Below are 12,850 nucleotides of genomic sequence, written 5' to 3' on the forward strand. Positions count from 1 at the left end.
AGTGAATGAATGGGAAGCGCCCTGTGCTGAGCAGCTTCCTGTTCTTCACAAACTAAAGTATAGTAAATAGAGCAGTCGGCAGGAGAGGTGACGATGGAAGGTGGTATTGCTGCGGGGGGGGGGGGTGCACAGGCAGTAGGGGGAATCAGTGATGCGCGCATTAACGAGAGTGTGCCCAGGCACACCTGGTACACCCTGTGCGCACGCCTATACTGATTAGCGATTTGATCTACCAAGCAATTGAAAAGGTGTAACTAATAAAGTGGCCGGGGAGTGTATCTAGCGCCTACCATTTATGCAGCGCTTTACATAAATATATTATGCATTCGCCACATGGTTAGGCGCAGGGAGATTGTAAAAATTGCATCTACCGTACTTTTTGCGTCACTGAAATTAATAGGCTGCTGAAAAAGTGCCACGCGGGAACATACACGCTTGGACGCACCTTTTATAATGTGAACTGGCTTTTGAGGCTTCATGTAGATGGGACGTTTTTACAACCTCTCCTGAACAATTTAACAAGACAGTTAGTAACCCATGTTAAAAACTTCAGTTTTGCTGCGTTTACATGCAGCGTTTAGCGTCATTTTGCCGCGTTTACATTTAGAATAATTTTTAAAAGAATACATATTTTTTTCAAAATAGCCAAAAATGAAAAACTGTAATCAAAATGCGGCTAAACGTGAGTTACCGTGTTTAGAAGTGTTTGGCGCTTGAAATGCCTCTAAACTCAGCTTTTGAACCAATTTTTTGCATTTCAAAAAAAGCCTCTAAACTCAACTGCCTAGAAATGACTGTAAACGACCCGGTGTACATATACTGATATGATAACAGAGGAGAGTTCAGGAACAGTTGAAAAAAAAATGCACAATTGCTCCATAAAGTGGTGTGCCACACACACACACACAAAAAAAGATTAAATTTCATAAAAAAAAAAAATTTGGAATTTCTTTTTTTTTTTTTTTACTTACCTTTAAATGCCTGTTGCTAGGGGGTCCCTCATTGCCTCCTTCAGTGCCTAGGCTGGTGGCATCACTTCCCCTCGGCGCAGGAAGGGCTCAGCTCTGCCCCCTCCCTCCTGTCAGTCATCTGGGACACATGACACATGGAACTCCCTGCCCCAGTCTGTCCGATCAGCCCCTACCCTGTCCACCTTTAAGAGTTCCCTGAAAACTCATTGATTCAGGGAAGCCTATCCCACACCCACCTAATAGCTGCAGAGAAATCATTCTCTGCAGCTATTACCTTTTGTACCACCACCTCCTCCCTTTAGATTGTAAGCTCTACGAGCAGGGCCCTCCTGTACCTTTTGTATTGTACTATAATTGTGTTGTCTCCCCTATACATTGTAAAGCGCTGCGTAAACTGTTGGTATATAAATCGTTAATAATAATAATAATAATAATAATAATAATAATGACAGATCCCAGGTGACTGCGCGGCCAATCATGGCGCGCGGCGCCGCTCGCGCATGTGCAGTGGGTGCCCGGCTGTGCGTGCCCACAGTTGCAAAGCCAGCGCCGCTGAGCGGAGGGGGGGACAAGCGGAGCTTCGTCCACCTGCATCGCTGGACCCTGGAACAGGTAAGTGTCCGATTATTAACCACTTGCCGCCCACCCTATTACAAAATGGCGGTGGCAAAGTGGTTTCATAATCCTGATCGGACGTCATATGACGTGATCAGGATTATGGGGCGCGCATCGCGGCGATCATTGTTGCGGGGTGTCAGTCTGACACCCGGCAACTACGATCTCGGTAAAGAGTCTCCGACGGAGACTCTTTACCACGTGATCAGCTGTGTCCAATCACGGCTGATCACAGTGTAAATAGGAAGAGCCGGTGATCGGCTTTTCCTCACTCGCGTCTGTCAGATGCGAGTAGAGGAGAGCCGATCGGCTGCTCCTCTGACAGGGGGGGCCTGTGCTGATCTATTATCAGCACAGCCCCCCCCCCGAGGATGCCCACACTGGACCACCAGGGACGCCACCAGACCACCAGGGATGGTCAGGATAAGGTATGCCACCCTAGACCACCAGGGATTCCACTCAGTGCCACAATGGATGCCAATCAGTGCCCATAATGGATGCCAATCAGTGCCCACAATGAGCATCACTGATTGGCATGCATTATTGCTTGGCACTGATTGGCATCCATTAGTACAATATAATAATACAATGCCGCCTATCAGTTCCCATCCGTGCGCCTATCATTGCCCATCCATGCCACCTATCAGTGCCCATCCATGCCCACCTGTGCCGCCTACCCATGCCCACCTGTGCCGACTACCCATGCCCACCTGTGCCGCCTATCCATGCCCATCCATGCCTATCCATGTCAGCTATCAGTGCCAATTTGTGCCACCTATCAGTGCCCATCTGTGTCACCCATCCGTGTCACCCATCAGTGCCACCCATCAGTGCCGCCTATCAGTGCCCATCAGTGCCGCCTATCAGTGCCACATATCAGTGTCCATCAATGCCACCTCATCAGTGCCACTTCATTGGTGCCACCTCATCGGTGCCCATCAGTGCCGCCTTATCATTGTCCATCAGTGTATCCCCATCAGTGCCCATCAGTGAAGGAGAAAATTTACTTATTTACAAAGTTTTGAAACTGAAACAAAAAAAACATTTTTTTTTTCAAAATTTTCGGTATTTTTTTATTTGTTTAGCAAAAAATAAAAACCGCAGAGGTGATCAAATACCACCAAAAGAAAGCTCTATTTGTGGGAAAAAAATTATAAAAATTTCATTTGGGTACAGTGTAGCACGACCGCGCAATTGTCATTCAAAGTGCAACAGCGCTGAAAGCTCAAAATTGGTCTGGGCAGGAAGGTGTTTAAGTGCCCGGTATTGAGGTGGTTAACGTCCGTTTAGCAGCAGCAATGTACATGAGGTCTAAGGGGTTATTTGCTAAAGGCAAATCCACTTTGCACTACAGGAGCAAACTACAAGTGCACTTGAAATTGCACTTGGAAGTGCAGTCGCTTTAAATCTAAGGGGTAGATCTGAAATGAGGGGAAGCTCTGCTGATTTTATCATCCAATCATGAGCTAAAATGCTGTTTTTTATTTTCCTTGCATGTCCCCCTTGGATCTACAGCGATTGCACTTCCAAGTGCACTTTCAGTGCAATTTCAAGTCCACTTTGCACTTGTAGTGCAAAGTGGATTTGCCTTTGGTAAATAACCCCCTAAGACTCTATTTAAAGTGGTTGTAAACCCTTACAGACCTCTTTGTGCTACAGATAAGCCTATAATAAGGCTTACCTGTAGCTACCCTGGATATCTCCTAAACCTGCACGGTGTAGGAGATATCCCCTGTATTTACATGTGCCAACACCATTGGCACATGCGCACTGACACTAACTGAAGTAATGGCACGTATGTGCTGTTGCTTCAGTGAGTGTGCCCTTACCGTGCACATGTGCCCGTACACAGCACTGGCCGGCAACATCACTCCTGGGGGTTACTTCTGCGATGTGATTGGCCGGAGACGCGATACCTGGAAGTAACCCCCGGGAGTGATGTCGCCGGCTGGTGCTGTGTACGGGCACATGTGCACGGTAAGGGCACACTCACTGAAGCAACAGCACATACGTGCCATTACTTCAGTTAGTGTCAGTGCTAGGGATGAGCCGAACACCCCCCGGTTCGGTTCGCACCAGAACTTGCGAATGGCCCCCGCGTTCGTTACGAACCTTAGAACCCCATTGAAGTCTATGGGACTCGAACGTTCGAAATGGAAAGTGCTAATTTTAACGGCTAATATGCAAGATAGTGTCCTAAAAAGGGTTTGGGGACCTGGCTCCTGCCCCAGGGGACATGGGTCAATGCAAAAAAAAGTTTTAAAAACGGCCGTTTTGGCGGGAGCACTGATTTTAATGACGATTAAAGTGAAAAAAAAAAGTGAAATATTACTTTAAATATGGTGCCTGGGGGGTGTCTGTAGTATGCCTGTGAAGTGCCACGTGTTTCCCGTGTTTAGAAAAGTCCCTGCACAAAATGACATTAAACGGAAATAACACCATTTAAAACTGCTTGCGGTTTTAATGTTATATCTGGTTCCTGCAATATGGTTGAATATCATTGAGAAAAATGGCATGGGTAGCCCTCCCTGCCCATTACCAGCCTATTTGGGTCTTGTACGCATATTAAGGGGAACCCCGTACCCATATTAAAAAAAGGAAATGCGTGTGGCCCCCAGGCCCTATATACTCAGAACAGCAGTATACAGGCGGTGCAAACAAGACAGGGACTGTGTAGGTTTGTTGTGTTAAGTTGAATCTGTTTGTAATTTTCAACTGGTACATTTTTAAAGTGTAGCTCCAGTCAAAAAAATTATTTTTAAGCTTTTTGGAAAACATAGGGAAGGGTTATCACCCCTGTATAATTTGTTTTGCCATCCGTCTTTTTTCATCTCACTTGCTGCTGTCTCCTTGCGTTTGCAAGTAGGAGATGTTTGTAAGTTGGATGTTTGAAAGTAGGGGCCTGCCCTATATTATAGCGGTATGTACTGGGTACAGAGCACGCAGACAGCATCTCCTAACACTACTGACTGCAAGCTCTATTATTAACCACTTGACCACTGGGCACTTAAACACCCTTAATAACCAGACCAATTTTCAGCTTTTGGTGCTCTCACATTTTGAATGACAATTACTCAGTCATGCAACACTGGACCTATATGAAATGTTTGTCCTTTTTTTCCACACAAATAGAGCTTTCTTTTGGTGGTATTTAATCACCTCTCAGTTTTTTTATTTTTTGTGCTATAAAAGAAAAAAGACCGGAAATTCTGCGAAAAAATGAATTTTTCTTTGTTTCTGTTATAAAATTTAGCAGATTAGTAATTTTTTCTTCATAAATTTTTTTTTACTGGTTACATGTTTTGAGTTGCAGAGGAGGTCTAGGACTAGAATTATTGCTCTCGCTCTAATGTTCTCGGCAATACCTCACATGTGTGGTTTGAACACCGTTTTCATATGTGGGCGGGGCTTACGCATGCGTTCGCTTCTGCATGCGAGCACATGGGGACATGGGCGCTTTAATTTATTTTATTTTTTTTATTGTTCATTTTACTTTATTTATTTTAGTTTGACATTTTTTTCCCCAAAAATATATTTTTGATCACTTTTATTCCTATTACAAGGAATGTAAACATCCCTTTTAATAGGAATATGGGGTGACAGGTCCTCTTTGCAGTGAAATCTGGGGGTCAATATGACCCCACATCTCACCTCTAGGCTGGGAAGCCTGAAATAAAAAATTAAAAAAAGATTCTGGCTTTGATCGTACTGGCGAGTTGGTAGAAGCACCGGAGGGCGGTGAGGGGTGGGGGGCGTCTATGGCTGGGTATTTCAGGGTATCACCGAGTATGGCTGGGTATCTCCGAGTATGGCTGGGTATGGCAATTTATGGCAGGGTATTGCAGAGTATTGGCGGGGTATTGACGGGGTACTACAGAGTAATAGCAGGGTACTGCAGAGTATTGGGGAGTACTACAGAGTAATGGCAGGGTACTGCAGAGTAAAGGCAGGGTACTGCAGAGTAAAGGCAGGGTACTGCAGAGTAATGGCAGGGTACTACAGAGTAATGGCAGGGTACTGCAGAGTAATGGCAGGGTACTGCAGAGTAATGGGGGGTACTGCAGAGTAATGGCAGGGTACTGCAGAGTATGCACTGGTATTGCAGAGTATTGGTGGGGTACTACAGAGTAATAGCAGGGTACTGCAGAGTATTGGGGAGTACTACAGAGTAATGGCAGGGTACTGCAGAGTAATGGCAGGGTACTGCAGAGTAAAGGCAGGGTACTGCAGAGTAATGGCAGGGTACTGCAGAGTAATGGCAGGGTACTGCACTGCAGAGTAATGGCGGGGTACTGCAGAGTAATGGCGGGTACTGCAGAGTATTGGGGGGGTACTGCAGAGTAATGGCAGGGTACTGCAGAGTAATGGGGGTTACTGCAGAGTAATGGGGGGTACTGCAGAGTAAAGGCAGGGTACTGCAGAGTAATGGGGGGTACTGCAGAGTAATGGCAGGGTACTGCACTGCAGAGTAATGGCGGGGTACTGCAGAGTAATGGCGGGTACTGCAGAGTAATGGCGGGTACTGCAGAGTATTGGGGGGTACTGCAGAGTAATGGCAGGGTACTGCAGAGTAATGGGGGTTACTGCAGAGTAATGGGGGGTACTGCAGAGTAAAGGCAGGGTACTGCAGAGTAATGGGGGGTACTGCAGAGTAATGGCAGGGTACTGCACTGCAGAGTAATGGCGGGGTACTGCAGAGTAATGGCGGGTACTGCAGAGTATTGGGGGGTACTGCAGAGTAATGGCAGGGTACTGCAGAGTAATGGGGGTTACTGCAGAGTAATGGGGGGTACTGCAGAGTAAAGGCAGGGTACTGCAGAGTAATGGGGGGTACTGCAGAGTAATGGCAGGGTACTGCAGAGTATGCACTGGTATTGCAGAGTATTGGCAGGGAATTGAGGGGTTAAATTCGGTGAGCAGCGATGTGGGCACTGCAGATGCAGCCCACATCGCTGCTGACACCGATCTCTTTCCCCTCCGCTGTACCGATCGGTTTGTTTACAAGTGATCACTCCGTCATTTGACGGAGCAATCACGTGGTAAACGGCCGCGACGAGCGGCCGTTTACCGTGATCCGTGATGCGCCGGGTCCTGTGGACCCGGCGGTCACGGATGCTCTCGAGTGCGCGCCCCAGGGGGCGCGCAAGAGCAGAATTCTGGGAGGCCGTTAATTAACGGCCTCTCAGAGTTAAACAACCGCCCTAAAGCCGTTAATCGGCAATGGGCGGTTGTTAAGTGGTTAAAGATAGATCACTAGCTAGCTATATAGGTGAGGTGAATATAGTGTAGTGGTGTATACTGCGGTCAGGGCACAGACAATAACCACTACACAAGAGCAAGATAGGAAATCAGCCAAAAACGATTGGTGTGTACTGTGTTGAAGGTACACAGAACACCCACTGCTTCAGATTCCAACACACTACACGAGGCCGCCTCAAAGGCGGCCTTATATAGTGTGGGGCGTGCACTACACAGCCTGAGCTATGATTGGCCACAGGCAGGATGCCTGTGGCCAATCATGGCTCTCCTCGCTGCTGGCGCTGCGATTGGCCAAGCATGCGGGGTCACAGTGCATGCTTGGCCAATCATGAGCCAGCAATGCACTGCTCCATCGCAGTGCATTGTGGTCCGCGCGCGCCATACGAATTTTGACGCGAACGGACCAAGAGTTCGGATTTCGCCGAACGCCCGAACAGCCAATGTTCGAGTCGAACGTACGTTCGACTCGAACACGAAGCTCATCCCTAGTCAGTGCGCATGTGCCAATGACGTCAGCACATGTAAATACAGGGGATATCTCCTCCACCGCAGCCAGGGCTTCGATCTCAGGTGAGGATTACATAATGAGCTAGTATGCTATGTATACGAGGTGATTGTGCCTTTGTCTTGCAGGTGTTGTTTTTTTTTTTTTTTTTAAGTAGGTTCACACCCACTATAAACCTGAACGTTCTGTAAACGTGCATTTTGAAACACAGCAAAAAAAAAAAGAAAAGCTTTTCACGTTTGCAGTGCCATTCATTGTTGATGACACCCCAAAAGCGTCCAGCAGAGGGCATCATTTCTACGTGGAAAAATGCGCAAAACTGAAGGGGGCAGAAAAGTTACATGAGGTACTTTGCGGTGTGGAGTTCAGCTCACTGAAATGAATGGGGGTCTTATGGGTGTCAGACACCACAAAATAAAAACAAAAAAACAAGCACACAAACTTATGTATTCGAAAAACACAAGTTGTGAGAGGACCTATTCTTTCCCCTTTATTGTAGAGGCGATTCAGTTCGCATTGTGCGCTATACAAGTATTTCAATCATTCATTCAAGGTGTGTGAATGCCCCCCCCCCCCCCCCCCCCGACACTTCCTGCTACTATTTCCGGGTGTTTTATAGAAATATTCTGCCCATATATCTATATAACACATACTGCCCATCTCCGTGTGTATAGCGGCAGCCCGGAGTCTCTGCACCGGAAACACGTGTGTGAAAATGATACATTATATCATACAACGCGCTACTGTATCGATTTGAATATTGTTCCTTGTGCGCTAATTGGTTCTTTTCTTAATAAGCCCCAGCCAATCGCCGAATCGCAACCAGAGCTGTCCTCAGCCAATCCCGTGCCGCTTTTACATCCTCCTGTTCTAAATTTGAACGCAAGCCCCGCCCACTCCTTCGGCGTGACTTGGGCACGTGGGCGTGGTACCTTGGCTGCGCTCTAGCGAATGAGATGAGGGGGATTCCGCCTTTCATCCAATGGTTTTTGACTGTGGGCGGTCGGAAGGATTGTGTTGGGGACGGCGCGGTGGTTGAATCGTTATCGGTGAAGCGACGGGAGGAGGCGGCATGATCACCGGGCACTGATCACCGGGTGACAGGTCAGTGTGTCCCGGGGTGGGGGAGGAGGACGGGTGTGTAATGGGCTCCTCCGATCTGATCTCCGCTTTGCTCAGTGATCTGTACACATCTGATCGGTGTTGTTCAGGAGGAGCTGATCGGCCTGTGTATGGTCCCATCTGATCGGTGCTCCGCGATCTAATGATATTAAAGGAATAAACAATGGTTACAATGTACAGGGGGAGATGGGGGCAGATCTTCCATACACAGGAGGAGGATGGGGGACATTGCTGGGAAAAGTGGGTGTGACTACAGAATGCTGAATGTTGGGAGGGGCTTAAAGTGTAACTAAAGGTGACAATTTTTGTTTAGTTTTGGATGGGATGGAGAGGGATTAGAATCCCTGTCAGGTTTTTATTGTTATCTATGCCCCTGTTAGGTAGACTCAAACCCCCCCCCCCCCTCCTCTGGTTTATTGTTATCATTGAGAATGAGAGTCCCATGTTTTGGGATATCACCAGAAAAGAAGTAGAGGGGAATCGTCCTCCTCCTCTGGGGACCACCCAAAATTGGGGAACTTCTTTCAATGATAAACAAGACAAGTAGAGGGGGGCGGGGTCTCCCTAGCAATCAAATCTGACAGGGGTTCTAATCCATCTTCCCACTATCCAAAACAAACAAAAAAAAGTTTTGTCTTTAGTTACACTTTAACCACTTCAATACTGGGCACCCCCCCCTCCTGCCCAGGCCAATTTTCAGCTTTCAGCACTGTCACTTTTTAAATGACCATTTTTATTTTTTGCTAAACTAATAAAAGACCGACAATTTTTCTTTTCTTTTGTTTGTTTTCTCCTTCACTGATAGCCTGCACTGAAAAGCTGCACTTCTGGGTGGCACTTATGGTCATCACTGGTGGCACTGGCAAGCATTTTTCATTGGCACATCCCTGGTGGTCTTGTGTGGTGGCCATCCCTGATGGTCCTGGGTGAGCATCCGGGGGGGGGGGGGTTGCGCTATACAATCAGCGCAGAAGATCCACCAACCCCCGTCAGGAGAGCAGCCAATCGGCTCTCCTCTACTCGTGTTTGTCGGACGTGAGTGAGTAATTGCCGATAAACGGCTCTTGTTTACATCCTGATCAGCCGTGATTGGACACAGCTGATGACGTGGTAAAGAATCTCCGTCGGAGACGCTTTACCCAGATCGGTGTGTCAGACTGACATGCCACAACAATGATCGCCCCCATGGGCATGGGCCGGCAATTATCCTGCAAGACGTCATATGACACCCAGTCAGAATAACTGAACCACTTCCCGGCCGTCATTCTGCTATAGGCCCGGGCAGGAAGTGGTTAAAGTGGAACTTTACCCATAACAGCTTGGCAAATTTTATATAAAAAAAAAATCACATGTACATAAGTATTCACAGCCTTTGACACTCAGACTGAGCGTCCGCCTCGCTGATAATGGTCTTCTGATAATGGTCTTCTTGATTCCCTTCAGTCTGGATTTCATCCTCAACACTCCACAGAAACCGCTCTCCTAAAACCCACAAACGATCTACCAATGGGCACTATTCTGTACTCCTGGACCTCTCTGCTGCCTTCAATGCGGTTAACCTCCTCCTCCTCCAAAAATTCCACGCCTTTGGTGTCCGTGACTCTGCTCTTCGCTGTTTCTCTTCCTACTTATCCAACTGCACCTTTTGGCGTTTCTTACAACTCTACTTCCTCCTCCCCTCTTCCTTTCTCTGTCGGGGTCCCCCTAGGTTCTGTTCTTGGACCTCTCTATTTTCAATCTACACCTCCTCTTTGGGTCAGCTGATGGCCTCCCATGGCTTCCAATACCACTTCTTCGCTGACGACTAAGGATGAGCTCAGGCATGTTCACATGGTCCACGTGCTGAGCCCGCCAGGAAGTCGGCGCTGCCCTAATCACAGGCAGTGAGACATTTCCCCGATGTGAACACACCTGAGCTCATCCCTACCGATGACACCCAAATCTATTTCTCTACCCCTCAGCTCACTCCCTTCATCTCCTCACCTATCACTAATTCACTATCAGATATATCAGTCTGGATGTCACACCACTTCCTCAAACTCAATCTATCCAAAACCAAACTTATTCCTCCCCATGTGCCCGTTCCCCTGATATCTGTCAAAATCAATGGCACTATAAGCCCATCCCCACATGCCAAAGTCCTCGGTGTAGTGCTGGGCTCAGAACTTTCCTTTAAGCACCACGTCCAATCACTGTCCAAATCTTACCGCCGCAACATCTCCAAAATATGCTCCTTCCTAACCAATTCACTCCCTGGTCACCTCTCACCTCGACTACTGCAATGCCCTTCTCATTGGCTTATCTCTATAAAGTCTATCACCTCTTCAATCCATCATGAATCCTGCTGCCAGACTCATCCACTTTACCAATCGCTCTGTGTCTGCTACCCATCTCTGGCAATACCTCCACTGGCTTCACTCGCCCAACAAATTCAATTCAAAATATTAACAACTACTTAAAAATCCATCCACAACAACTCAGTCCCCCCAGATACATCACTAGCCTAGTCTCTAAATACCAATCTAATCGTTCTCTTCATTCCTCTCAATACCCCCTGCCCTCTATTCACCTCTTCCCATGCTTGTCTCCAGGACTTTTCCAGAGCCAATACTATGGAACTCCTTACCCCAATCTGTCCGCTTATCTCCTTATCTATTAGCTTTTAGATGATCCCTGAAAACCCTTCTCTTCAGAGAAGCCTACCCTACCCACACCTAACAACTGTATTTTCATTTTTTCCATCAGCTCATCTCCCACAGTTATTCCCTTTTTGTTTCACTTGACCCTCCTTTCTAGATTGTAAGCTCTAAGGAGCAGGGCCCTCTGATCCCTCCTGTATTGATTTGTATTGTAAGTGTACTGTCTGCCCTCATGTTGCAAAGCGCTGCTCAAACTGTTGGCGCTATATAAATCCTGTAATAATAATACACATAACAACTTGATAAAAAAAAATAATGTTCTTTAGCAAGGAACACGTTAAAGTGGAGTTCCACCCTCCAAAAAGTTTTTTTTTTTTTTAAAGTCAGCAGGTACAAACACTGTAGCTGCTGACTTTTATTAAGGACAAGCAGCAGACAAGTAAAAGGAAAATTGGGACTTTGAGTGAGGCAGGTCACTTGAATGGATACCTTAAACAAATTATTTAATACAACTTATATATTAATAACCTATAAAACTATAGTGTTTCAATCTAAAAGGACACCATTTACTATAATACACTTGTAAAAATACATATTTATTAAACAGAGTAAGGTCAAACATAAACAGCATGACAATTACATGAAAACACAATGAAATAATTTGTTCAAGGTATCCATTCAAGTCACCTGCCTCACTCAAAGTCCCAATTTTCCTTTTACTTTTCTGCTGCTTGTCCTTATTAAAAGTTTTTTAAAATCAGAAGTTAAGGAATCCCGAGGTGTTGCCCTAGTGTCCCCCATTGCTGTTCGGTTTCACTTTTTTGTGATACGGATAACAGTAAACGGGACATATGGGGGGAATCGCCCTAGCTGGGAAACAGGCAGCAATAAAAACCTGACAGCTGTTCTAATCCCTCTATACTGTGATCTCCCTCTTCTTCTTTTTTTTATTTTTTTTTAAAGCCCCGAGAGTGATCTCCCTCCTTTTTTTAAAGCCCATCTCTGGGGAAAACTGCTAGGGTAAACTGCTCATTAAGTCCTAAAAAAAAAAGTTGTATTACTTGCCCTTTCCCCACTCCTGCAGGCTCCCTTCACAGCCAGTTCCCAATATAACCAGTCCCCATAGCCTCCCCTATAAGCTGCTCTTGGCCGTGGTTGCATGCTCACCATGTACGATACAGGGTTAAGAACACTGCATTGTACATGATGACGAGAAGAAATCGTCCACAGAAAGGAGCTTTGGGGAAGAAGAGGGGCGTGCCAGCGCGGGGGGAGCCCCACCGCAACTTTTTATTTTTTGGGCCTTGCAGTTGAGCTTTGAAGCAACCCTGTCATGATAGCACATATCTGACTCCCAAGTCACGTCTAAAAAAAAAAAAAAAAAAAAAAAAACTCATGAAAATGTATTCTTTATTCTGAACTGCTCTTCTTCTTTTTTTTTTTTTTTGTCCCAGGATTGAATTCTACGAGTGGAGCCATTAAGCAGTACAATGAGCTGGGTGGTGGAAGAGTGGAAGGAGGGTCTCCCAACCAAGACCCTGCAGAAGATCCAGGAGCTGGAGAGTCAGCTGGATAAGCTGAAAAAGGAGCGACAGCAAAGGCAGTTCCAGCTGGAGTCTCTGGAGGATGCCTTCCAGAAACAGAAACAAAAGGTACACCTAAATAAATCCATTATATGAAATAAAAAAATACGTCCTCCCGGAAGCATTATGCCGCGTACACACGATCGAACTGTATGA

General features: G+C 46.5%; 1 protein-coding gene across 1 annotated transcript in view; it reads left to right on the forward strand.

Moving 5' to 3' along the window:
- Positions 1 to 8,331: 8,331 nt before the first annotated feature.
- CENPF (centromere protein F) overlaps positions 8,332 to 12,850 on the forward strand; it is a 55,383-nt gene continuing 50,864 nt past the window's right edge. The window contains exons 1-2 of the mRNA XM_077485764.1: positions 8,332 to 8,454; positions 12,566 to 12,763. Coding sequence (XP_077341890.1) covers positions 12,602 to 12,763 — 162 coding nt within the window. The 5' untranslated portion in view covers positions 8,332 to 8,454; positions 12,566 to 12,601. The remainder of the gene's footprint in view (positions 8,455 to 12,565; positions 12,764 to 12,850) is intronic.

This window comes from Lithobates pipiens, unplaced genomic scaffold, assembly GCF_037356315.1.
Source record: "Lithobates pipiens isolate NorthernLeopardFrog02 unplaced genomic scaffold, aLitPip1_a1.2 Scaffold_18, whole genome shotgun sequence".
NCBI lineage: Eukaryota > Metazoa > Chordata > Amphibia > Anura > Ranidae > Lithobates > Lithobates pipiens.